Source organism: Apostichopus japonicus, chromosome 3 (genome assembly GCF_037975245.1).
Source record: "Apostichopus japonicus isolate 1M-3 chromosome 3, ASM3797524v1, whole genome shotgun sequence".
Lineage (NCBI taxonomy): Eukaryota > Metazoa > Echinodermata > Holothuroidea > Aspidochirotida > Stichopodidae > Apostichopus > Apostichopus japonicus.
The window spans coordinates 14121683-14149283 of record NC_092563.1 but is presented as its reverse complement, the minus strand read 5'-3'; the positions used below and the strand labels follow the sequence as shown (position 1 = coordinate 14149283).

The window sequence follows — 27601 nt, the reverse complement described above, 5'->3', positions numbered from 1 at the left end:
TGGACTGTTTTTTTTTTTTTACATTAGACATTTGAGAATATCGCACACAGATAAATGATTGTGACAAAAGCTGCGTAAAGTATGAGTGCATATTTATTCCATAAACTATTCTCCATTTACGACAAAAATATACAACATTTCACAAGAATTGACTAAGACACTAAACAAACTCTTGGATAAAAATCTGAATATCAACTTTGAGTATTGTTTATTTACCCTCTTGCCAAAGTCGTTATCCAGAAGCACCCATATCACTAACACTACCCATGAATGAATGAATGAATGAATGAATGAATAGTCATGATAAAATCTACAATGGTGTTCAGCAATCTTCTACCTTACAAAATTCTGATTTCATTTTTTTTCTTCTTTTCCGTTTTTAGAACAAGATGTTGTACACATACGAGTTAGTCAAACACTGAAACACTGATGTAAAGCGAAATGTTGTATGTCCCGAGTCAATAGAGAGAACGGGAGGCGAAAGAAAGAAACGAAAGAATCAAACTCAAGGATTAAAAATGAAAAAGTAAAGACCACAAAAAATATAAAAAATGAGTAAAGCATATTAATATTCCTATTACCCTGGTAGAATCTTTTACAAATAGGAATACTAAATGCACAAGAAAAATATCACACACAGCTATTGAAAACAATTTTTGACAAAGACGAGGGAATTTTCGGACTCGATTAGAACGAAGTAGTTGTAAGATATGATCTAGTATGCTCTGTTAGTAATCTCTTTGGAATGTTAATAGATCATGTTTATAAAAGCTATTAATACATAATTATGCTCTTTCGTAACAAAGTACTTGTAAGAATAGTTACTGTACATTGTAGTAAATGCACTGGTGCATCACAGACATCTAATATCGAGAAAATAATCAACTTCCAAGACTGCTAAGTTTTGATTAAAACATTGTCTAGAAGACTGAATTGAAAGAAACTAAAAAAGACAAAACAACCTGTGCCATATATCTCCAGTGAGAATCTAGTGAAATTATTTATGCATGCACAGATGTAGAGAGAGTTTTTATAAATATAAATATGCGAGAACCAACCGTGATGTTGGATTCAGTTCACAAGTCATTACATGTCATCTGTTTTGTATATGCTAAATATGCTGAAAGTTTTTTAAGCGGTTCCCACTATATTCTGAGTCAGTTCAACAGTGGATTCAGTTACACAATTTAATATCACAGTGAATAAAGCTGCTCTGATTGAAGCAGTTATAATGTCCACGACAAGTATCATCATTGTTCACCAGTTTTGGTCTTTTTTAGCAGATTTGAGAAAACGTAATAAAAACTCTTTAAAATATCGGCAGTACCAAAACAAATCCAGGGATGTCTCTTTAAAGCAGTTGGTTGAAGTTTGTAAGGTAATGTCTCCTGCCTCAAAATGTACACTATTACTGGCAGAGGTGACACAACTATATGTCAACTACCTTTCAATTTCAAACATGACAGAAAACCTGTCTAAACCGGGTGTGTCATATAGTCTATCCCACTTTGCAACTGGTCTTTTATGTCATTAATTGAAAAGCAATTTCCACTTCATAACAAATCACAAGATGTATAGAACTTTGTACTGGTTTTTTTGAAAGTCTTTTTCATGGAGGTCCAAAAAAAAAATGCTTTTGTACATCTTAAGTTAAAAGCTGGCTTCTTGATAATTACTTAACAATATTTTGATGCAAATATTGATTTCATGTAGAGAAGGAGATTTGATTTAGGATCTTATTTTGACCTTATGTGACAAAACTGTACAAAATATTCACATGTGGAGACGAAAAATATTGGAGATCAAGTTCCATGAAAAATATTTGAGATTACAAGACCATATCCAGTTCATGATCACTCCTTGCCATTAAAAGAAAGATCAACAATACTAAATGTCCTAAATTTACAATAATGGATAAGTTTGATAAAAAGTATCAGTTCTATGTACACGATTGTAAGTGTCACCATTTAGTGAAAATGAAAACTCAAATCTAACAGGTTGCTTTTTTAGGTGAAAAAGTGTTTAATTGTGCATGAAAGAACAGCATGTTGCACTAAGTAGTATCTGATAAATCAACTGACAAATTTGTAGGAAAATAAAACGAAAATGAAATTAAAAACACAAATGAGGACCGTCATTTGATAGGACCACAAAAGAATATGCAGATAATTTTTTCCTTTCTTAAATAAAAATTGGTAACAAAAAATTAGAATCACTGAGGAAATATTACTCTAGTAGAACTTTTTAAACACACACACAACAAAAACGGAAAAAAAATGAAAGAAATTTGGTCCAGTATTTTGAGTCCTACACTACTTAATCAGCTGTGGTAAAGATCATCATGAATGTTTTGGAAAACAATTTGTACAATTACATAAAACTATCGAAAGAAATTAACAGAATACCTCAAATGGTGCGAGTAAATTTGTATGTTGGCTTGTTTATGCATAGCAAAGTGAAACACCAATAGGTACTCTTCATACATAGCACACTGAATGTAAATATAGAAAAGAAAATGAGCAAGGTTAAAATACAAAAAAAAATGATAAGGAACAAGATTGGTCAATTAGCGACAGATATACACATGCCAAAAAAAAACATTATCAAAGCAGCAGTTTTTTTGGAGTGCTCTTCAAATCTAACAGCTACCAGTAATATTATTTGAAGATGTGGATAGGTATAAAACAATAACACAATCATCACTTTAGGCTATGTTTTAAATTTGCCTGGTAAAGAATACGTCTCGTTCTTATTAGTATGGTAGACCAGTCTGCCTGTAAGGTGCAACTGGTAGTCTCAATGCTAATAAGGTTGGTCAAGATTTCCAGCCCCTAGCTCTATAATCTATCTGCTTTTTTTACTTTTAAGATGAGCTTTCCTTGACAAGAAAAGAATAGTTAAAAATACAAGTTACGTCAAGTAGAATACCTGATGTGTCTATTCGCAGAGGCAACCTTTCTTGAGGTTGTCAGCACTCTGGTTACATACTTAGTTTTAGCGTCTTTTTGGTAAAGAACCGTCTCTTTGGTAAAGAAACAACTTATTTGCTGTGGTCATGACTGATGACATTGTTTCTATGGTTCTTCCTTGTGATAAGAAAAGAAATGGATTTGCTTCATAGTTCCTTTATAATTGGATACATTTGAACAAAGCTCCAAAAATCATGGCACAACTTTTTCACTACAACTAATGTAAATGGTAATTTTGTAGTGAAAGCAACATGTCCTCAGTATTTTAACATTTTTCAACAGCAGGAGGAACAATTTGTTTTTCTGAAAAGAAATACTAGCAATTTTTGAGGGTTTTTTATATGCAATCCCGCTTCGTAATTAAAACATGGAAATCTTAAACAACCTTTTATCTTTCCTGCATTTTCACATTCCTGTATCAACCTAATTTTAAGACAGAATGACTAGAAAAGACATAATTTCTACAAATAGACCAATTTGAAACCATCTGCATGTTTGACATCATTTTTCTGTAGTTCATGATGTCAATGGCCTCGTTTTGTAGCTTTTGTAATCTTTTCTTTTTTTGGAAGCCAGCAATTGGGTAAATAGGGCAATTACATTAGTGACTCAATGTGTTTAGAGAAATCCCAAAAGGGTCTGATCTTGTCCCAGAGTTTGCCCATTGGCATAAAAAACTAACGATGTTTCATTTGACCAGATGAACAAATTATTTAAAACAAACAAGAAAATATAGGGTTCGTCTTCGAAACACAACCTCCTTTAGGTAAGTCCTTACCTATTTCCTAGACAAATGAAAACAAAGTCTTTAGATGTAAAGACAGTCTTCTTTCCTTTACCTAAAATGACCTGGTATTATGTTAAAAGAAACTAGTGACAGTGCTTTGTTTGCTAGGTGGTGAAAAAAATTATTTTGGTTGATACTCAAATGTTTGATTCAAATTTTAAAGCTAACTACTCGGAAGATCACATATAACATTATTTTACAGAGCTTTGCTGAACTGCCATCTGTAAGAAAAATGGAAGCACAAGTAACAAACTATGCAACAGATGTTCTCTTTGCCATTTAAATCCGACTCAGTTTAAATTTTGTTTAGCATATTTGTGAACTTTCTATACTTTTAGACATGTTGGAAATCTTCCAAGCTTAAATATTTGCAATCTTTGGTTTTCTAGCTGTTTCACCTATTAAAGTTAATAGCTACTTTTTTAAGTTCACACTCTCTGAGGCTGCAGTTGGTCTACCATTCGTGATGCACTTTTCAAGGAGTCTTCCATTTGCCCTACTTCCTTCTCCGAAATGTTATCGTGATCGCCGCGTCCTGGTGATGGTAACAGCCGGGACTCTGATCCTGTTGAGAGGTAGCCGGTGGATCTTTCAGAGTTGTAACGAGTGGATTTAGAGTCGACAGATGGGTTCAGGTGGAGGTAGTTTGCAGATGAAGATTCTCTGGACAATGGATTAACCTTTAACAATGGCGATTTGGGTGCAGTAGGAAATGTTTGTCGGTTATCTTCTGATGCCATGTAGGATCCCATGTCGGGACTGACTCGCCCAGATTCAGATCTCGCTGATTGTCTTGCGAGATGGAGGTAGTTCATAGTTGCCATTGCCTGGGAAGAAGGAGGATATGATGTAGTAGAACGTTCAACATCCAGTGGTGGAGAATACAACCGTTTCTCTGGACTTGACCTTCCTGACCCTCCAGAAGATTGCGGACGTGTATAAATACTCGAGACGGTCTCTCCCGACTTTCCATTTTTCATCAGTAATGAATCAGATGTAGGAACATACTGCAGACCCAAGCTGTGTGGATTTTGAATGACAGAGATTTCGTTGGGTTTACCAAGAGGGTTAAATCCATTGAGCAAGGGATGAGGAGGCGGGTAATGAAAGAAGGGATAATCCAAACTTGGCCTGAATCCAAACATTTCATTACGGTAGATGTCACTCTCTTTGGGACTCATCATCAAAGGTGTGTCCATGGTTATTCTTCTTCCCCTACGTGAGCCCCCATTCCACATGTGGGTTCCAAGGTGTACCTTCATGTTGCCTTTAGTTGTGAATGCTCTTCCACAGATATGGCATTTGTAAGGCTTCTCGCCAGTGTGGGTTCGCACATGAATTTGGAGAGCACTATCTGATTGAAACTGCTTTTCACAAACATTGCATTGATGACGATTGGATGGTGTTCTCTTCGTCGGAGCAGGGTCATCCGTGCCTCCTGAGGACTGTGTATCGACAGGGCTTTGTTCACCGTAATTGATCATAGAGCTTGATACTGGTGAATGCATACCTAATAGCTGAGAGGGCATATCCCTTATTTTATGGGTCAGCATATGCTGCTTGAGGTTTCCTCTGGTTGAGAAACCTTTACAACAGACGTCGCATTTGAATGGGCGTTCTTTGGTATGGCTTCTGTAATGAATGTTCAGTGCACTTGCACAAGCAAATGTCTTTCCACAGAAGTAACAGGTGGTGTTCGACCTATTCCTATGTCGTCCCATGAGGAAAGAAGGAATACCCGAATCAAACATCGGGTGCATCTCCCCATTTCCATACATCTTGTGTTCCATATCTGGATCTGGGGAGCTGGTGCCAGATTCAAGACTCTCACCCTTTAACATAGTAGGATACTCTGATCCTGAGTTTGTGTACATTGGACCACTCGTCACAGAATCAGGGGATGCCGAGGTACTTTTTGGAGTCAGGTCAAGAGCACCTTCACAGTTGCTACTGGTCTCATCTACCATCAGACGCTGTTCTTCTTCAGATGGTGATGCTGCAAAATGATCTTCCCTTTCGGAGGTATCTTTGGCTCCATTTGTCATCTTCTCCGGTTTAGTTGGAAGTAGGCCCAAATGATATGGCATATCCTTGGTATTGGCACTCTGATCATCTGCAACACCATTATAAAATGAATTGGTGAGCTTCAATCTTTTAGCTGACACATCCTCAGGTTCCTCTAATGGTCTTGTTGAATCATGTTTATCACTATCACCATCATCATCTCCATTTGTTATTGGATCTTTAATATAGTTAAAACGAGCCTGCAGGGACTCCATCAGATTCTCGGGCCGCTTTTCCTGTTGGGACTCTTCACGGAAGTAACTCTCACTGTCAAAAGTGGAATGCATCATCATATCCTCTGCAGCATGAAGCTTGAGGTGTTGCTGGAGAACAACTGGATTCGCAAAGTTCTTCTGGCAGATGGGGCACTCGTGTAGTGAGGGGAAGGAAGGCTTCGCACGGTGAACACCATAGTGTGTCTTGAGGTTACCTTTGGTGGTGAATGTTCTCCCACATATTTTGCACTTGTAAGGTCTTTCGCCAGTGTGGATTCGATAATGCAGTTGGAGGGCATTCTTGCAGCTCAGCACCCTATGGCAGATGACACACTGGTTTGGTTCTGTGATCTTCTGTTCGATACTCTCAACGAGATGCTGTAGTTTGGATGTTTCTGATGATTTGAGCATATCATCTGCTGATAGCATTGAAAATGATGAACTGGCAGGCAGGATGTCTGAGGAACCAATATCCTTTATGTCCATTTCGCCATTTGAAGCACGTCGTAGACTCTCTAATGGTGAATATGAAGATGAAATCACCTTGGACGGAGCACTGCTGGGACGATCACCCTCTTCCCTGTCGTTACGTCTATGCTCCATGTTACTAGGAGTTTCTTTTTCCTCATCGTTTTGCTGTAAATCATGATCCTTCTCGTTATTGTTGATTTCTTCCTCGTCATTACTCTTGACTGAATTAGGTAGGTCCATCTGTTGCCCAGATGACTGTGACTCTTCAGTTGGGGTTTTTGAAGACTCACTTGGGATACCAGGCATGGGAATCTGATCAATTGAAGGTGGTTGTAAAGGTTGGTCGTGAGGTGGTGGAGATGGTGGGTAAGGTGTGATGTCCATTTCGACGTTAGGGTATTGGGCTTGATGCCGTTGAAAATGAACTTTGAGGTTACCCTTGGTTGAGAAGCGATTCCCACAGATGTTGCACTTAAAGGGCCTCTCACCAGTGTGTGATCTGATGTGAATTTGAAGTGCACTGTCACTTCCAAAGACCTTGTGGCAGAAGTGGCATTTGTGGCGAAAGAAAGCATCGTCTGTAAACTTTGGGTCGAACACAGAAACATTCGGTGGTTTGCCTTTTCGGTGAGAGAGCAGACCTCCTGGATACGGTAGAGGGGGAGGTACTTGTAATGGGCTGGATCCTGACTGGAGGCTTGTCTGAGGTTGCTGTCCGAATATGTCAAACGGTGGATGAGGCGGTGGCAGTGGCAGTGGAAAGGCAGGAAATGGAAGACTTGATGTCTGCCTTACTTGAGTCTGTAACATCTCCAGGGATGATGGCATGATGGGGTGAGGTAACGAGGGTTTTGGCAGGCTGCTCGCTTCTGTAGATGTAGGAGGTTTGATGGTACTTGTTAAGTGGTCGACAATAGTCTCTTTGGTTTCTTTGGCTAAGTTACTAACACCATGATGATACGATTCTGCAACAAGAGCTTGTATCTTCTCTTGAATTTGTAAAATGATCTGCATCTGCTGTAGATGCTGCTGATGAAGAGCATATAGCTGTTCCTGGATAACAGCGACACTTGACGGGAAGGGCTTCACACCATTTCTCTTACTGGGGTTGGCATGACTGGTGACATCACTTTCTGTTGGAGGGTTTCTCGGGATACCCTCATAGCTAGTGGTTGACGGCTTTGGTTCTGGAGTACCATTGTGAGTACCATTGTGAGGATTTTCCTTGTTCTTCAGAGACTGCACAGATGAGTACCCGATTGGTTGGGTTAATGGTGTGACATGTTGATTTCTTGGTTCGACCTCTGGAGAGGGTGCCACCTCCATGTTTTCTGTCATACTTGATTCATTGACCCTCTCCGAGTTATCGTGTTGCTTTTGCTCCTCATTCATAATCACAACTACTCGTTTCTTGTTGCAGGATTCTTTGTGTTGCAGAAACTGTGATGTGCCAATGAACTCTCCCTGGCAGTTTCCACAGATGTGGACTTCTGATGAGGAGTCTGGGTGACTCATGGTTTCATCTTTTTGGTCGAGGTGCATGTTGTCATTGGTATCTGAAAGATAGAAAAGAATGATCATAGAGATAATTTGTCTGACCATTTGAAGCTAAAAGATCAATGGAATCTTATGCAAGTATAGAAAATCCACATCAGTATTTTGTACACAACTTAACAAGGATGAGTTGTTACTGTAACAAAGTTTACTATATTTTGTATCAAGCATCGACCCAAAAATGATTGCAATCAATGAAGTAGGAGGCGTTCCTTTCAGCTGTTTTCATGCAACGAAAGCAAACAAACATGTAGTTGATAGTTCATATGCAAACCCAAACCAAACACTTCAAATACTTAAATAAATTTGAAAAGATAGTTGAACCATGAGCAGCAGATCTAGTTAGAGGGATTTATGGCCTTGACAAATCATGACATTCAACAGAAAATGCTGTTTCATCTATAAAATTTAATCACATCATTTTCTATGTTTGAAGTCTTCATACAATACAATTGAGTAACAATGTGGAGAGACCAGTACAAACACAGGAGAAACTTGAATGCACCCTCCCATATACATATACATGAAAAGATCAAATTCAATGCTTTGCAAAGTGAAATACTGCCCTCTACTACAACTACTAGCCATAGGTGATAACATTCCTGAAGAAATTTCTTCATAAACCCAATCACAACTTCCCGAGTTCATAATCTCAATCAAAAAAAAAAAAAACTTGTCAAAAGGGCCACCTGCTATGCTTTGATAATTTGTATGGTTGTTTAGATAAGGGTTGATTTGAAAAGATTTAATACTACATGACTACATGTATGCTGATGCATGTCCAGAAAATGTCTCCATATGTTAAAGATCACCATTTGGCTTTGTGTCCAAACAAAGAGACCCAACAAATCAAGTAATGCATTTCATATGCCATACAATAAATCTTTGCCTAAGGGCAATAACTTAACATGGAATGGAAAGTGACATTAAAGAAACTAGAAAAGTAGCAAATGTTGGCCCATTTGGAGATGACTATGACAATTAGGTCATCATAGATCATTCTACACATTATCTAGCCATGTACAAAAGTTTGTAAGCCATCAAACACCACCTAGCCCCTCCCATCCCCCCACCCCCAAGCATACAACCTTTTGCATATGTCAGATAGTTGATATATATTAAACACCCCAGTGCATGAACATAACCCCAAAAAATCTATTTTGTTAGAAACAATATAAAGGCTCACAAAAACTTATGAACAGCAGTCTCAAGTTGTACCACGGAATAAATGTAAACATTATTTTTCTTTTCTACATTAATCCTGAAACTTGCCACTTACAGCATCTATAATCTAATAATGGAAAAAAATGGCAAGATCCTCAACCCTAACTTACAAACTTGAGGATCTTAAAAATGCCTACTCATTCTTAATTGAACTACAGTACTGATAGCATATTCTGCATTTGTTTTAAGTGTCATAATAAACGTTTTTAACTATGATTTTTTTTTTATTAGGTCTTCATTTATCTCTGTTGAACTTTTCTCATTTAAGATAATGAGGATTCTTTTTTGACCTGTTAATTTTTAACCTGTTAAATGAGAAATATTACTTAAATTATCATCGTTATCAGAAACGAGATTATTGTGTAAACATATAGAGAGGGGATGTAACGGCACTTAGTCCACACTTAAAAGAGCCACATCTCCGTGACGATGATGTAATCAAACCAAATGCCCTTTGATGCATAAGCTGTTAGGTGGAGTGCATGTTTGCCAAGTAACATATTTTTTGCCCTTTATTTGCTTTGTTAGCTAAGTGTCATCATTTTATTCGGTTTGAATCACTGACCAACAAAGATGGGATGTTCTGTTTTATGAGCTAGCCCTGTTTATGACCCTTGAAACTATCCTTGATTGAATCTCAGGAACAAAGAAAAGGGCAAACAGAGCAACCATGATAAGAAAGGATGTCAACAAGATTGTGAATCTAACAAATTAATGCAAAGCTTTCTCCATGTGTACAGACTACAGGACTTATTATCATAATGTATGAGAGGTGCACACATGCCATCCAAGTGTTACTCTATGGGAAAGTCTGTGCAGTTATGATGGGATATCATGGCTTACTGGATGGATAGCTGTAAGCATTTGAAGGATGGCATTTGTAGAACTGGTGCAAATTTTACATGAGTACATGACCAATGGATAGCATTGATGTTTGTTGAGGTGTGGGGGGAGGGTGTGGGTTGATATGTATAAGGGTCACATGCACAAATAAATGAAGGAACTAGTCAGGTAAAAAATTAAACCTCAGTGAAAAGAAGTGCTTATCGGTAAACAATGTATTTCCTAAGTAGGTTGGCAAAAAGCAATGAACTAATCTAATCGGCAGATTTAAAGTGCATCAAAGTAATATTGGATTCTTAACTGCAGACACAGACACTTATTAGCTAGAAGTCTCATTATGTTAATCTCTGAAATATTTCACTAGTAAGGTGAAAAACTTTTACTCTATCCATAGACCACAGAAAACTATAGCATTGACTTAACTAAGCTCCTTTCAAAACTGTTATTGCTAATTTTCAATTACTTGAAGGCAAACAAAACAGCAAAACAGGATTATACTAGAATTGAATAAATCTTTTATACAATGATTGAAAGAGTTGTTCATTCCATAAAATAAGCTTTTCAAAAGGGATGCTTTGAATTGCCTCAGTTTTGAAGACAACAAAAATCCAGCTGTCTTTGTTAAAAACTCTCACATCTCCTGCTTTGGTAAACTGCCTCATCAACCCTCTTCATCTTCCAAACACTCTTATGGCTTTGTTTGTCTGTATGCAAACATTCTTAAACTAACCACAAGTTTTTCTCATAGATTGCACTATTCTTTAATCAAACAAGGGAGTCAGTTTTGTTGTTACCAGACTAAATCCTCTTCTATCCTCTTTGTTTTCTTCTTCTTTTGTGTTTGTGCGTGGTGTTTTGCAAAAGCAGTTTAACCAGGAAAGAGGCATAACATAATATATGGCAACTATATATACCATATGGTTTGGTTCCCATGTGTGTGGTCCACATTTTCTCTTATGGATAATAGATAAAAACTCAAATTTAAAACCAAGATAAGCAATGGACTGTAATACATAATTATTTTGGGTATTCAAAGTCACTAACATTTTGGTAAATGAGTGGTATAAGGGTTTGCTATCCAATGGATGCAGCAACTCAAAAATATTTGCATTACTTCAGAAAGAGTTGTGTTCCTTAAGTCAGACATTAATTAATGATATTCAGAATACCTTGAGAAGAGAAAAAAAAGCATAGCCTAAGCTAAATGACCCTATGGAATATGACAAACATGCCTGATTATGCAGTGGACCTATAAATTGGTCACCTCTAGAACTGGAAGATGATTAGGTTACATTGAGATAGCTTAAAATATAAGATTTCAAAAACCAATATGCTACAGGGTGCAAAATCAAAACTATAGTATGGAAATGTTTTGCCAAGAAGTAATGAGGGCAGTATTGAAGAACTTGGCATGCATAGACTAGGGATGTGAGATGTGATTAATTCACTTTGGCTTCAGCTTCGAGTACAATATTTCTGTATAATTGGATGATTCTAACTGTACTTCAACAGTATTTACAGACTTTGCAATCCGCTTTATAGGCCTTGCCAACTTTGCAATCTGTAGTCCCCCTCACAATTTTGCAAGGCAGGTAAGATTGACTCAATAGTTTTCCCTTTTGGGAAACCAAAAAAGTAGTTCTATTGTTAAGTATTTTGACATACGTTTTATATACTTATGCTTAAATCTTGCACAGGACCCCAAGTTTGTATTAACAACACCGTGAAATTCCTGACCAGTCAAGTGCTTATCATAACCTCTGGTTGGTATTACAACAGTCAGGATGGACAACACATACATTATGCTTGTTATCTGATGCATATTTTCTTTGTGCATTTCCTTCTACCACCACATATTGTTACTGATAAGTTAGCATAACCTGCATATATATTATTCAACTCTCAGATATGAGATGACATTTTCCCATGTAGCATTATTCTACAGGTCTATATCCTATACAGAAGCTGGAGATTTATCTCTTTTAATTATCATTTCAATGTGGTTTATATGCAAATGCAAAATGTATAGCATTCAGACCACAACCAAATTAGCCAAACAGCATAATTAGAAACCATCTTGTTATTACAGGATAATATTTAATATACATATTATTCAACCATTGTAAACATCAGCATTTAACAGCAAAGAAGGAGGATATTTGTATCTTTTTCCAAACCTACAGTATATGAAACTTTGTTGAGTTCGGTGTTATTGACCTATGTAACAGTCCATACCGTGACAGTATAGGCCTACCCAAAGTACAAACACTTACAGAGGCAATTGTGTAACTTGCTAGTTGCTATTTTATGTGACCTGCATGGAAAGAGGTATATTTGTGTTAGTCTGTGACAATCATGCTTGATATGAAACAACTAAGGATAGCATCCAATCCATGTTATACATCCATTCATTACACCCCCAAAGACTTTCCAACTGATTAAAGTCCTTTTTTGTGCAGTAGACATCAAATCTGTTTCAATCTTTTTACCAAATTAAAATGAAAAAATTTCAAGATTTCTTCCCTGACAGTATGTGAAGAATTCATGGCAAAACTACATTCTACTTTTAAGCCCCACGATGAAGTCCGTAAGACAAAACATGTTTTAACAGATACTTGTATGCTTGGTAAAAAAAAAATTTACTTGACATTCACGCCACAGGAAATTTATCAACAATGTGTTTTTTCTTTTCTTTTTCATTTACATTTGTTATTTATTATTTTATTTTTTTGGTCTCCAGGGGAACAAGTAAAAAAAAAAGGGGCTCGGCTGACAGCAGATAAAGTTTACAGGTATTGCTCTCAGGATAGCATCATCACAGCTACCCGGAGGTTAATTACCACATGATCTGTTTCCAGCTTGTAAAAACATACTTGTTCAAACTTAACCATCTATCAAGGACAGTTTCATGTCATTACATCATGAAGGCACAAAACGCCCCTAAGACACTGAATTGTTTAATTTTCAGGGACAATATTTTCATATACAAAAGACAGCCAGAAGCGAGAAAAAACTTCATCAGGAACAGATCTTTGGCGAAACCTAAACGGTGGTTTCTACAGATTCTTATTTTAAAGGATGGTTGGGGGCAAGGTCAATGCAGAATAGCTATAACATTATCATTAGAACCGTGACAATAATTCACAATCACAGAGCATCAAGTCCCAACACATGATCTTACATTAGGTGAGCTAATTTTGTCCATAAATTTTGACAAGGATTTTCAAAATATCGCCTTTTTATTACCTTTGGCAATGAAGAGAGTTGCTAATTCAAATACCATACTAGCACTCTTCCTTTCTCAAACAGAACCCCAAACACAACTTTTTTTGACAGTACTTACTTGACACCGGAAAAAAAAATAGTAATAATAATTGTTATGCCAGAAAACCTACAGTATCATATGTCAAAACATCTTTCACATCTCCTGTTTATTAGAAACTTGAAAGATTTAATCTCACCTCCATTTGAAATATGATGTGTATAGTATAATATAAAACGTAATGTCAACTAACACAGAAAGGCTCTGTCTGATACACAGCTCATGAACATGCTTTTAGGATTCAAGTTCTAAGACAACAGGTTACCATTAAAGCCTTGCAACTTCATATTAAACACAAATTTTCATGTTTGAGAACACCTAATCAGGGAATTCATAATATGATGATGCAGTAGGTAGTGTCCATGCTATCCCTAATGTTCTGGTCATTCTACCAAGAGTATATATATATATATACTACAGTACTACTCAAATCAGATATCAAGGTGATTGTTATTTTTTAAGATGACCTCCTACTGTATAGTAATGTATTCACAAATGTGAACAAAAGTAAACAAGTAAATAATATGATCGCCAACGAGCAAGTCTGTCCTTCAAATGTTCATTTACAAGTCCATAAATTTAGAAGAAATTTATCCATATTTCATAAGTTTTTCAAAAATAATTCAAAATCAAACTTGGCCAATTTAGGCTAACATACTGTACTGGTTTGGAACTTTTTAAGTATTGAGTGTTCCCGTAACAGACACACAACTGTACATGCAAATACAAGTAAATAGAACAGCTTGCAGATTACTTCCTGGGAAATTCTGGCATGTATGGAGAATACTGTTTCTATTTAGTTAAATTCAAAATAGATGCAGCTGGTGAATGCTTTGAAGTATTTCCTCTTTTCAGGAGGATATTGCAAGTATTGATATGGCTTGTAGTTGCAGATTCACTTTCAGTTTGAAGCCAAAATACAATCTTCAACAACACAATCAATCAATGTAGGCTGATAGCAAACTTGTTGTCATGTAACATCTTTCCTCAACGTATTGTACAAAACAATATAATTGACCCCTAATCTTGCGGACTACTTTCGTAATCAGTTTTGTAACTGTCCAAAACATACAATAACATAACCAGTGGCCATTATATAGCTTTACATAAAGCTTGCCGGTCAAAAAAAGCAGCCAGTTCGGACAAGTTCTACTGATAAATTGGACAAGTTCTACTGATAAATTGATAAATCGGACAAGTTCTACTGATAAATTGATAATACCTCTCTTAACTGTCCTCCCATTATCATGCTTGAAAGCACTGGTGTATTGTCAGTACAAACAGTTCCTAACCTTGATCTGATAGAAACATGATGATATTCATACTGCTCGTACTGACAATACGAGTGCTCTGAGGCGACGTGACATAACCCTACAGTGTAGAAAGAAATGTCCCAACTGGATGCAAAAATAGATATTTCATCTGAAACATGTAGGATATGTAGAGAGTTTTGTTGTACTAGATTGTGATATTAACTTTCCTTTGGGACTTCAGATCTCATCCCAGCCACCTCCCCACACAACCCCCCCCCCCCCTCCACACATACATACCTCTCTGTTCGTAGCTAGATAACTCAGGAACCATTTAAGTTTCTTGTATGAAACACAACGTCACACAATATTTATGCTATTCAAAGCAAACACTATGATATGACTTAACATAATACTGAAAAAAACTACTTAAAAGTCAAAGCAACTTCACAAAAACGTGATATTATTATTATATCAGAGGTACTATTGTTTTTTACTTTATCTTAATATTATTATAACTGTACCTTGAAAAGTGGAGCTTCTGACACAAAATTCCTTAGGGGGTACTGACTGACCTTTGGTTAATAATTGTAGTTTCATGAATTTAACAAAGTCATCAATCTACTATGGCAATATACTTTTCTGCCCAGAAGCTTGAATCAGAAAAAAATTAATTTTGCATTGATGCAAAACTATTAATAAGCATAAATCACTTGGCAACCTTTGATCCATATATACATCTTGCATTGGGAACAGTTTATACTGAAACTTTCAATGCATAAAAGTTATCTTGGACTTAGTAGCTCTTGCATTTTTCATTCACTGATTAACTTGCATTTCCTAGTTGATGAGGATACTGTATCGTCTCAATAGACAGGCTTTTCAAAAGTTTCTAGTTTGAGAGATCTTCTCATCTTTTTAATCCACGTAAAGTCTGCTCTGTTCGTTGCCATCATCCTAGCGGAGTACAATGTATCACTATTACAATATTATCCTACCCGATAACGACTGAATTGTTAGAAAATGCAATTATTTAACCCGTAACCATTTTCTCTTTACACAAAACTGTTTCTTTTTATCAATCTTGTCAAGAGGACACCAAAGTATTATATTTCCTGCTAGGAGCAATGTGAGCAATATCTGAGCTGGAGGTAATACTGTATGGAAACGGATCACAGTCAATAGAGGAAAAACTAGGATTAAAATCGATGAGAAACAGGTACAAGGCTTTGAAAAAAAAAACTGGTCTAGCAAGGTTTTCATTTGGTATTATTCTGCATACCAAAAAAATAAATCCACCCCAGCTTATCTTGCCCTGCCTCACAGGGTAAGGAAGGATGTTGCAAAAAAGAATTGATTTGAAAACCAGAACACGGATTAAGGATATCCATTACATATCTTGGAGGAAGAGGACAGGCTTTAGCACTTTATTCATTAATATTAGATGACAAAGGAATGATAGTTTTCATCAATTCCTTCAAATAGGAACAAACCAGTGATTAGTTGTTTGTTTCTCCTATTTGGGGGGGGGGGAGGGGCCTTCCCTCTATTGTTTCTTTATAATAAACTTGTTCCACTAACATGCAAAGTGGAATATATTAGTTTCTCCTTCTTGTACTTTTATTTAGTGTCACGTTGTTTGCCAATGGGATATCCTTTTATGTACCGCCCCCCCCCCCCCCAAAAAAATAGGTAGACTCAAGAATCACTATTTTTCACACCAAAAAAATTACTTAAGTAAAAATAAAATCATACTCCACAACTTAAAGATCCATAGATCTGGTAGGAAAATTATATATGGTTGACAATAAAAGCCTGTATTATCATTGAAATTTGAAATTGTAACTCTCAGCAGTTATATAATGAAGCATATACCATATTTCATAGAAACTTGGGAACCCAAGGTACAGTTCACCCTGCTTACAACTTCTGGATCTATTATTTTGTTATTTCCACTGTAGCATGTTAGAATTGATTTTCACTTTCACTTAAAACATACTGTACATGTTTATCAATGCAAGGTTGGTATTGAAAAATTTGGATGCACTACTTAGAAAAATTGTATGAAGGTAACAAATAGTCAACTACAGTAACTTTTCTTCCATCAGTTGATTGACTAAATGGTGATGAGAACCAAACCAATGGGGTAATGTGGAAGGGTTCACATTTGCTTTTTGCAACTTTTCAATGTTCTGTGGCATTCAGAATGGAAAACATTACCCCCACCTTATAGCGCATGTATGTAAATATTATTCATACTAAAAATTTATGTGGCCCCCTTTGTACCCCAAACTTTTCTTTGACCTTTCTCAAGAGAGACCAGCTGTCAGCAGAATCGTCTCTTCGGCTGACCAGCTCATAGCTGAGCCTGCATCTCTCGTCTTCTCCGGTTCTCTTTATTTCTTGAATCATGTTGTTTGAAACGATAACCCCAATTCAAAAAATTTTCTGGCCCCCTGATAGAAGGTTTATGAAAACAAGACAAGAAAGCTAAAAGCATAGAAAAATTGAATATCCCTTTCAGCCTCTGAATACTTGGATCAAATCTTTGAAGAACAAAAATTGAGTATTATTGAGGTCAAGATTTTATTTTCAAACTTCTAAGTTTTGCATCTCCTCCTCCTCTGCTTTCAACATTCCACAGTTTATTCTTTCCGTAAGAAGAGTTGCCAAATTTCTGACGCCTGCAGATGATAGCCGATATCGTCCGAAAGTCTTCGCTGCGGACATCATAACCAAAGCTGCGAATATGAATGTACTCAAGAAGACGGGGGTACCGTACTTCTGCCTGTGTTATCTGCTATGTGCCAGTTATGCCTCTGTTTATAAATGCCTCCTCTTAGAATAATGCTGGCACGGCAGATGGCGATAAATCACGGACAAGACATTTATCTTATCTACCGGGAAGGATGTCAGTCTTACAGAAGATGGAAATTTTCTTTTTCTGGATTTGCCATCTAGACTCAGATGAGGGCACACAAAGGGGGCAAACTTATCTAATTCCTTGCCCCTTCTTTTAATTTTAACCTTTCATTTGATCTCAGATGAAGTCTGCAGTCTAAAATAACCAGTCAGACTTTTTTTTTTTCCTTTTTGCTTTTCTTTTTTACGGGAGCATCTCTGAATAATCACTACACATATCACATGGGAGGAGTTATGATGTTGGCCGAAATAAGCAACATCAGAAATTACCAAAAGAGGCCAAACAGGTGTGTTTTTAAACAAATTGTAAATAAAAATTTCACAGCGAGCCAAGGTTCATTATATTTATTGTTCTGACTCATTTGTCTTGCAGAGTAACATATTCCGCAAGTTTTTTAGAAATAAAGAATGATTGTGTGTTTGGGTTCTCTTCTCTTATCTAACCAGAGGATACACTGCCCCAACGAAGATAACCAATGTAACGGCTAAAACTATGCCATTCACACACTGTTAGTACTATCGCCAGAATTACAAATGCCACAATACATACTATATGATGAATAATCATCCCACTATAATGCCATATTACACATGAATATTTCTGATAATTCTGGTGACCATTTATGTTTTTTTTCAGTATCACAAAAATATTATTCTTTCCCATCTCCATTCCCTTTGGTTTCTCTTTTGCTAGTTTCGACAACGTTTCTTGGTAAACTTTGGACGAGAGAGAAAACCACACGAAAACATGAGGGTTTTCTTCGTGCTGCGATAACAATTTCCATCTATTACATAACTGCATATACAATCAAATTCATTGTCCCCCACGTTTAATCAAACATGTTCAAGAGCTCTGAACAATCACGAGTGCCAGCATATCTGTTTTCCTAAATGGTACTTACATATTTTATCAGATCCTTTTTCTGGCAATCTGTTACGTAACCGACGGCGCATATATTACATATCGTGCAACTTGCAGTGTGACATCAGCACCGGGGAAAGCAATTATTAATTTCAAGTATAAGCTCACCACATCGAGGGCCCTTCGTGGCAATTATTATCCTGTCATTAATACTCACAAGCATTCTCACTATTTAGAAAAATACGACAAATTAAAAACATGCTGGCTAAATGAGCTCTACACTATAGTCTGAATAGACCAGCAATCACTTCAGAAATATGGCAATGAGAGAAAGAATATAGAGTTGGCTGACACTAATGGAAAGATATTAACTGGTAGGTTAATTAAAGCTAGATAATTATTTGACGCCACGGTGTGGACATAATTGGTTGAGTAAAATAAGTTTTTTTTTTTTAGCTTTGTAATTCTGATGATACTGTATTAGTAAATGCTGGCCGATAGTTTCGGTTATTCTTATTAGATGATGACCTTTTCATAGAAAGTTGTCGCGGATTATACGATGGTTAAAACTCATTTGCTGCAGGAATATTTTCAACATGAAATTATTGTAAGCCTTAACTTTGGCTGTGTAAAGTTTTTGAGTCATTCAAATACATATTGCTGAGTGTCAATATTATTAATTATAAGTACTCCCATATGTTACAGCTTTTTTGTTCAGTGTTGCAAACTTGCTTTACTATTAAAAAGAAATCCTTTCCTTTGCAAATTTTAGAATCCATTTTAGTTTTTACATACATTATGACGTCACTGCCCCTCAAGTTAAAATAAAAAATTAAAAAATAAATATGCGGATTTAATGTATGCATAAAACAGCTGGTTTTCATTAACTAATTCATATTCAGATCACCTGTATTCAGCGTTGTCACACACATCTACATACATCGCAAATACTTTAATTTAAGATAAAACTATCTGCATGGCTCCAGTCACCTACTGTACAGAGTCAGACATGTTCCAAATCAATAGCAATGATAATCAAGAACTATAAAATAAGCCATCTTTGGGTGACAATAGCTACAACAATGGTTTAATTTGATCAAAATTGAAATAAATTCTTGAAGAATATTCTGTTTGTTTAATATGAGAAATTTAGAGCAATTTAACAGTATTTTATTCATATCCTGAGTTTTGATGCAAAGCAAAGAAAAACAGAAGGAACATAAGAATGTTTTTTTTTGAGCAAAAATAGTACTCAATAATCCATAAGTTTGCTTAATTGGAGGTTTACACAGTAGAAATGTTTAATATACAGTACAATTTGATATAAGCATCAAAACTGTGAACCAAAGATACAATTCTGTGCCATGCAGTGTCATATTAATAAGCAGCTGGCGTATGAAGAAATCTTGTGCATGATTCCTGCAGTAGACGAGGCAATTCCTCCCCCTTCTCGTTTGTTCTGTCTGCTGAGACAAGATTATTACTCTTCTTTTTTTTGCACTGTTCCTGACATTGTGGATGAACGATCACGTTATACATACATATACTAGCAACAAGTTGATAGACGTGATATGACTGATGCTGAAAAAATATTATTACAAGATAATAAAATTTGACATGATTCGTCTGCGAGGTAAACACTTCCTAACGTAAATCTATTATGCCAACTGGTAATATCGGGCCGTAACAACACGCAGATGAAATAACAAGCAGGGGGGCCTGAGATGAGCAGATTTCATGCTTCAAGGCCAGGAACAGATACAAATTAGTTTAGTACTTAATTAGAGAGCATAAAACCTGGATGATATGAAATGAAAGAAGGTGAAATTTTCATACTTGTCTGCATTTATATGACAGGTGAAATAAATGACTAGAGAAAATGGGACAACATAAAGGATAATTGCTCCACAAAAAAATAATAAAATCCATATGCAATGCAAAAAAAACCTTTTTTTGCAATCTCTAAAAGCCCAGATGGTTTAGAAAAGGGGGTTGGATGAAGAATGTCTTGTTTGTAACTTCAATGTAATAGATGTTTTTAATTGGTGCCAGCTTTCTGTGTTCTGTCAAAACCTTATAACTAGCTTTTGTTTAGGAAAGAAAAGTTTGACATCTTCATCGAGCGAAACTGTATGAATTATCCATGTTTTTTGTAAAATTTACACAAGCTAAAAATTGGCACAGCTAGTGCATAGACAGACTACCACTGTAGCAATTACTGCTACAAAACGTGGAGGAATGAATAAAGTTATTAGAAATTAAAAAGTTAAAAGATATAAGAAATGGTATTAAAACAAATGATGCAAACTTAAATATTACAGTGGTAGAACTACAGTGATTGGTTGCCCTAGCAAGTACAGTAGGATTGAACATGAATCCTTGAATTAATTCATCTCCTTAAACAGCCTTTTCCTTCATTTGTCAATATCAAACCTGCCAAATTGCTCATACATCTTACATTACAGACACAATTTTACTCTTACTGGTATAATTAAAGTCATAACTGAATAATGATTTCATTAATTTCCAAAAAAAAAATACAAATGGTCAACATCACAGTTTTGTCATATTTTCCCCTGAAAAATGTATACAAAATGTGCAAGTTTGAAAATTTGACTTTTCAGTTGCCTCACAGATAATCTTTTATGCTATTCCATATTAAAATAACATAATAATAATGTGCTACACTAGCTAGTCAACTCAACTTCAAATATTGACATAAATGTATGAAACTCTGAAATTTTCTATGAAATTTTGCTGCTTACATCTGATTAATACTAATTAATTATCAAAAGTTTCTGTTGAGAAGAAATAAGTGAATGATCCCAAATCTTCATTGATTAAAACAAAATCTTGGAGGGCGGCTTAGTTCGTTCAGTTTCAAATTCATTTTAAGTTTGAAGGATGTGGTAAACTGCAGAATATATCAACATATAAAAAGACATTTTATATTTCCTTGTGTAGAATGCCAAGTTTTTGGTGTCACACGCCTTATTATTGAATGAAGAAAAAACCCACCAATTTTGTTTTATCAATTTACTGTTGGCCACTACAAGAGAATTTCATCGTTTGTTAAACTTTGGAAAACCACAATTAATTGGGGGCGTTCTGGCTTTGTTTTTTATTCTTTGGAACATAATACTTAAATTTCCCTACAACGTTTATTAAACTTCATACCAGGAAATTTCATTGTGCCTTTATGAATATATACTATTTTACCTTAGGTTAAGAAAAGGTTACGAAAAGGTAAACGGAAGGACTATTCCAAGGCTTGAACCTTTGATGCACTGTTAAATAAGTCTAGGTAACATTAAATAAAGTAGATTACCTACTTCCCAGTTGAAATCAAAACTGATATTAGTAAGAGTTTACTTTCTTAGCACTGTGAGAGCAAACAGACAAGAATATTCCTAACTCTTGTTGCCAAATCAGTTCCAATTAATCATTGGAAATACTTTCGAGTTTCGACTGTTTGGATTCTGTATTTACTGTCTTTGTTTTCAAGAAATCTGAAGTCCACAATCGCATATATAAAATCAGTCTTTGGAAATTTCATATCTACACAAGAAAACAACTACAAGCCTCTTTATGTCAAGAATAGATGTCTAAAAAAATTGTTGACATAGGCTGCTAAAAGGGTCATAGATGTATACAGCTTCCATCCAAAGTGAAGAATAACCTAGGCTTAAACATAAAAAAGTTATAATGAAAGCTCCGACTTATGTCTAAACTTGTAGTGAGGTTCTCAAGATTGTTAAATAATTGTGCAACATTAATCTAACTAGCAGTTTTAATCGTGCTTTAAGGAGATTTACAATTTTTTTCACACTCCATAAATTTTTGGTTTTCAAATTTAGTTGATAATGTTAGTATGTAACAGTTGTTTCAAACAATATGGGTTGTTCTTGTTAATTTGTTAGAACAAGTATTTTGGCATTCAAAATTTCAAATTCATCCATAGTTTTCATTTACAGCATGCTTTAATGGTTAAGACCGATTTGCCTTTTTTTTTTTTTTTTTCAAGTACGGGTGCGTTGGGAATTAGTCAAAATTAGTCAAAGTATATATGAAGCCTTTCAGTTATAAGAAAAGCATTACAAGTCTACTGAGGAAGAATCTAGGCATATCTGTAGTTCCCGACTGTGACTAAGTTGTGTGAATCAGGACATGTCAGGACATTCCATTCTGATAAATCAAGTTTATATTTGTGTTCTCATGGACTTGATTTTGCCAATGACAGTACAAAATTAATATCCATATCATCGCAAAAGTATTGATGACCAAAATGGACAATCACATCATTTTTTTTTATCTCTACTGCACTGTACTGTACTGCTCCATTGGGGGTGGGGAGGGTCACCAATGGCAATTGTTAGTAATCACTTACTAATAACAACAACCTTTCCAAACCTTTTGTAAACTTTTCAATCTTTGTGCACGACTTTAAATAATATTTTCCCTTTTGAATTACCTAAAAATACTTGGAACTCATTTCCTGGTTCATAAACTCTAATTTTGGCAAAAGCTTTCACCAACTGATGGACAAAGTATGCTGCTTGATTCATTATCCTTTCTATACTGTGGTAAAATGCTACCCCTTTCCTTGTTTATCTACTGTTTGAAGTATATAATTTTACAATAATAAGTGTCTACAGTGGCAGGACTGGCGAAGCATAACGAGTGGCAATGCAGTGAATGCACAATGGTCTGTGTCAGAGTTAACCAGACAATGCAGAAGTACAAATATCATTCATAATGATATAATATAAGACACTCTCGTAGACCTAAGGATTTCTTTCTTCACCTGAATCTATTCCAAACCACTGCATACGAAAAGCCAATTCCACAAAATAAAGGAAAACCGCACTGTGTAACAAGAGATCTGTTGTGGTTCAAGACTAAGCAGAGCTCTCATCTGCAGAATACTAAAAAAGTTTATTCGAGTTGTAGACTCGGAATTGTATGTCAAAATTCAGTTCTTCTTCAAAGAAATGAAAATTCTTACGACATTTCCATACATAGGTTTTCCCTTAGACGTTTACCACCGTCAAAATTTGTACTGTAAAGTGCACTCCAATTTGTGACAATCCACTTGAATTAGTTAACAAGGATAATAATGGCAAAGAAGAGGGTTTACAGCACATACCTGTTTGAAAAATGTTTATATACAAAGTTTATGTACTTCTTTTTACATTTGTCACTTATAGAGGAGTTAATGGTGAGACATTTTGCAAAGCTATAAACCTATGAAAAATCCCATACCAATGTAGTTTGGTATAAACATTTTACTACTATTTTAAAATGTCATTTCAAATAATGAAGGAAAATGGTTTGCAATTGATGAATTTGATGGACAAAGTTGATGGACAAGTTGATAATCGATGCCCAGTTGTATTTTTATACTCGCTCATTATTAACCTTCATTAGGTGACAAAAATATCTATAGGGTGCCTCAGTTCAACCTATGGAAATCTTCTTTTGTGTGATACTGTGCAGGTTTGGTACAAATTTTGATGACCATGCAATAGTTCCAAAAACAAAAACAGTTTGTGACAGCTAACTGTGACAACAAAGTTAGTTGTAAAACTGTATTCAATAGAAGTACTTATTAACTCATACAGTGGGGCTAAGTAGGATTTGTTGAACCATAGAAATAGTGTGAAATGGGCTATTAAAACAGAAGTTTAAAAAAAATTTACTCTTGCTTGAGAAGAACTGTGAGCCATTCTTACCTGTGCTTGAACCTGAAGTCCTATTGCATTAAACAATTTTATGTAAATATTGAACCCTCAGCCATTCTTTTGTAGGTTGAATTTTTTTCAGGTTGTGATAAAACAAATAAAAAACATTGTTAGGGTTGAAATGGCAACTTTTTTGGGAACAAAAAGTAGGTTAAATTTCTTGGTATATGTTGTCTTATAAGTTGACATAGCCTGTTAAAATTGCATTGAAACATGTTAATTTCAGGAAATTGTGTCGAATCATATAAAATCTACCAAAATATGTTGTGAAATAAATCTCTAAACTGAGAAAGTTAATATACACTGGAGGGGGCAATGGAGTATGAAGCAGCTATGACCATTTTACAGAGTACAGAAACAAAAGTAAAAACAGAATCAATGGCACAGGTCTGTAAAGTGAGTATCCAACATGAAATATTTCTGATATGCTTGACTGCTTTCACACAATACAAACAACCTTCTCCATAGAGAATCTGATTTCAATGTGGCAATTGTTTGACACGCAAAAGACTCTGTGAACAAATAACTTCTATCTATAAAGATGGAATGGCCAGGGCTTATAATTTTCTGAGAACAAATGTTATAAACAAGTAGGTAGAGGCTTGGCTGATAGTATAACAAGAGAATGTGAGGAAGAAATTCTTTGCATTCAGAACTTTGTCACTATTGAGGTCATCTGGGAGGATCAAGCCATCATCTTGGCATATAGACTATATTGAATCCAACAAAGCTACATGTGCTACAAACTTCTCACAGCATTTTACATAAATTTCAACACACCTTGAACAGCATCCTTCATTGTGTGTTGGAACTATTATTTCAATGTTAAATAGCATGTGAGAAACAGAACTGTTCCAAGTGTTGTTATGACACAAGCTGAGAAAGGCAATTTGACAATTTTTGATTAAGACAAATGTCTCTTATGATAACTTAAAACCTTAAGCGACAGAGTATGTTAAATGACAGACTAATTTTAATGACAGACTATACTATTTTGAATGTAATAACAGCCTGAAAAATGAGTTAAGAAAAAGATACATTGCTTCACTCCAATAGCAGTGAAATTGACTGACACTAAGATTAAAACTCTTTTATTGTTCTCCCATATATTCGTAGGGGGTGTGTTTTGCTTGTTAAGAAATACCCAAACTGGTGAGTTGTTTTATGTTTGAATCAGCATGTTGCAACTACGTTTCATCTTTACGTTTTACAATTAACGAGTGTATCGACTTGAGAAAATGTTATTCTATTCTTATGACATTATCTAATCTTAAAACATTCCTGAAATTAAAAATGGCACAAATGTCTACAGGGTAGTCTATAAACTGTTGTGTAACAATGTTACACAATGAACTAAAACATGTATCCCTTTTCAGAGTGAATTCTGTTTAGACAAAATATTACTGTATCTCCGATGAGTACAGAACAGTTGATTGCAAATATCTAAATGCAAAATATACCAAATTAATATGCTATTTATAAAAATTAACAAAAAAAAAAGGACAATAAGCTGCTCAATGTTACATGAACTTACAATCTAGACATGAACTTGCATAAAGCCAATATAACAGTATAGGCATACTGGTAATAAGAACCCTGAGTACCGGTAAAACCACTTATAAGTAGAATACCACCATATTGCCAGCTAGGATACTGCAAAGGATTATTTTAAGTTTGTCAAAAGAAAATCAATATACAAATTAAGGTTTGCAAATGACAGAACTTGAAAGGGAACCTGGGTCTACTGAAAATATTTCAGGTAATGTCAACAGCTCATAATAGTAGTTAAAAGCATATTAATTATTAATTATATATTAGGCTTATGGTTATATCGTCACATATTCTTGTACCAGCTGCAGTAAGTAACCTGATATGTAGTCCTAGGAAAATATATAAGTTAAGACTTTAATAACATTAGAAATAGAGCAAATTTGCAAAGCTAATAAACAGAAATAGAGAAAATGTACAATTTCACTCCAAAAGCAACTAGTGTAGGCTATAGTATATTTTTTTTAGCTGAATGTGGTCTCTGCTCAAAATGCTATTGTAAAAATTAAATCAAATTTAATAACTGAACACTCAAATTTTACCATCCAAGAGATTTGGTGTTGGTAATTATTTGTGACTATTTATAGCATTTAAGGTTGGTGGGGGAGATTGTGTGTCACAGGTCAACTTTGTAGGACCTTTGTGTTTGATGTGCTCTCCTTCATACCAACCACCTTGTTTTAGTGCCTTAGCTTAGTTTCTTAACTATTGTAAGCGTCATGTTATGCTATTAAAAATAGTTACGTAACGCAATGCGCGATACATAAGACTGGGTGAACACTAGAAAGCTCTTCCAGAAAAATATAAATATTTGGCTTAGTTAATCGTTACAACCGTAACGGTCCCTACCTACCTACCCCTCCATGTGAATAAAGACTTATTTACATATCACTCTTTCTGACAGCATTCTTCTATTTATTTTTTCCACGGTGCGAAAAAAGTTTACGGTAGTCAAACACGACCCCACTATCCACCTGAATAAGAATATAAAAGCACAAGAAAAGAGGCCCATGGAGTTAAGATGCCCATAATCAATGGACCATGAAAATCCTGTAGAAACGTAGAGGAACGCCGTAAGGCGATAAAATGCAAAACCGTTTGCAGCCCATGTCCATGGTCCAATTTACAAAATGAGAAAATCTTCGAAGAAAAATATTAAACAATTTCCAGCAAAAAATAAATTCTCCGACAAACATCGGTAGAAACTTGTTTGATTATCTTAGTTTCCAAGACCCTGAACCGCTGCTTCTTAGTAGTACCCTACATTGCTCCTATGACAAGAAGCTTAGGGCTGGTAGACTATACTCACCGTTGCTCTCCGAGACGGACGGCGCGGATTCCTCTCGCACAGAATCCCCGGCGATTTTGTTGGTTTCGCCACTAATAACACCTAAATGCTGCTGCGGTTTTGATTGCTTACGCCTTGACATGCCGGCGGCTCGTTCACTAAGGCCACTGTAAGAAAGAATACATTTAGTTTTTACTTCACCTAGTGTCTTTTTTTTTGCACGAAACTCTTCTGTAGTAGGCGGTATAGTCGCGGGTACCAACCTTCCTTCTCTCGGCTGAGTTCCGGTAGTACGCGCGATACACGTGGAATTGCTACACTACTAGTAACACACTTCAGTGAGCTTCACCGTCGATGGTCGTTCGCTGTTCTCTGATTGGTCAGTGACACTGATGTGTATTCATCTATTGCTAAAATCAGCCATTCAACTTCATGTGTGGCATTATATTAAAATGCACTTTTCAAAACCACGAAAACTTGACGAAGAAAATAAGAACAGAAAACTTCTGCATTTGTTAACAAAAAATGATGGCAATAGCCA

At 35.6% G+C, this 27601-nt stretch overlaps 2 protein-coding genes across 4 annotated transcripts in view; one reads left to right on the top strand and one right to left on the bottom strand.

Moving 5' to 3' along the window:
* The window catches only part of LOC139964033 (uncharacterized), a 76007-nt gene that overhangs the window by 35082 nt on the left and 13324 nt on the right, over positions 1 to 27601 (top strand). For 2 of the 3 annotated variants that reach the window (XM_071965364.1, XM_071965356.1), the window contains exon 6: positions 17344 to 27069. The exons of the other annotated variant lie outside the window; for it this stretch is intronic. The gene's annotated coding sequence lies outside the window, so the exon portion shown is untranslated. Of the gene's footprint in view, positions 1 to 17343; positions 27070 to 27601 lie in introns of those variants that run through there. 3 annotated transcript variants of the gene reach the window in all.
* Positions 76 to 27601, bottom strand: LOC139964002 (sal-like protein 1). Its single transcript, XM_071965296.1, has 2 exons — positions 27082 to 27601; positions 76 to 8062 (listed from the first exon to the last, which is right to left on the bottom strand). The coding sequence occupies exons 1-2, from the start codon at positions 27200 to 27202 to the stop codon at positions 4185 to 4187; spliced, it is 3999 nt and encodes a 1332-aa protein (XP_071821397.1). The 5' UTR covers positions 27203 to 27601; the 3' UTR covers positions 76 to 4184.

What these genes read in the sequence shown, in the direction of transcription:
- LOC139964002 (XM_071965296.1), bottom strand. Translation starts at nt 27,202, where the DNA reads ATGTCAAGGCGTAAGCAATCAAAACCGCAGCAGCATTTAGGTGTTATT. An exon ending in GTCCGTCTCGGAGAGCAACG is followed by an intron (nt 8,063 to 27,081) that starts GTGAGTATAGTC and finishes TCTATCTTTCAG; the next exon opens with ATACCAATGACAACATGCAC.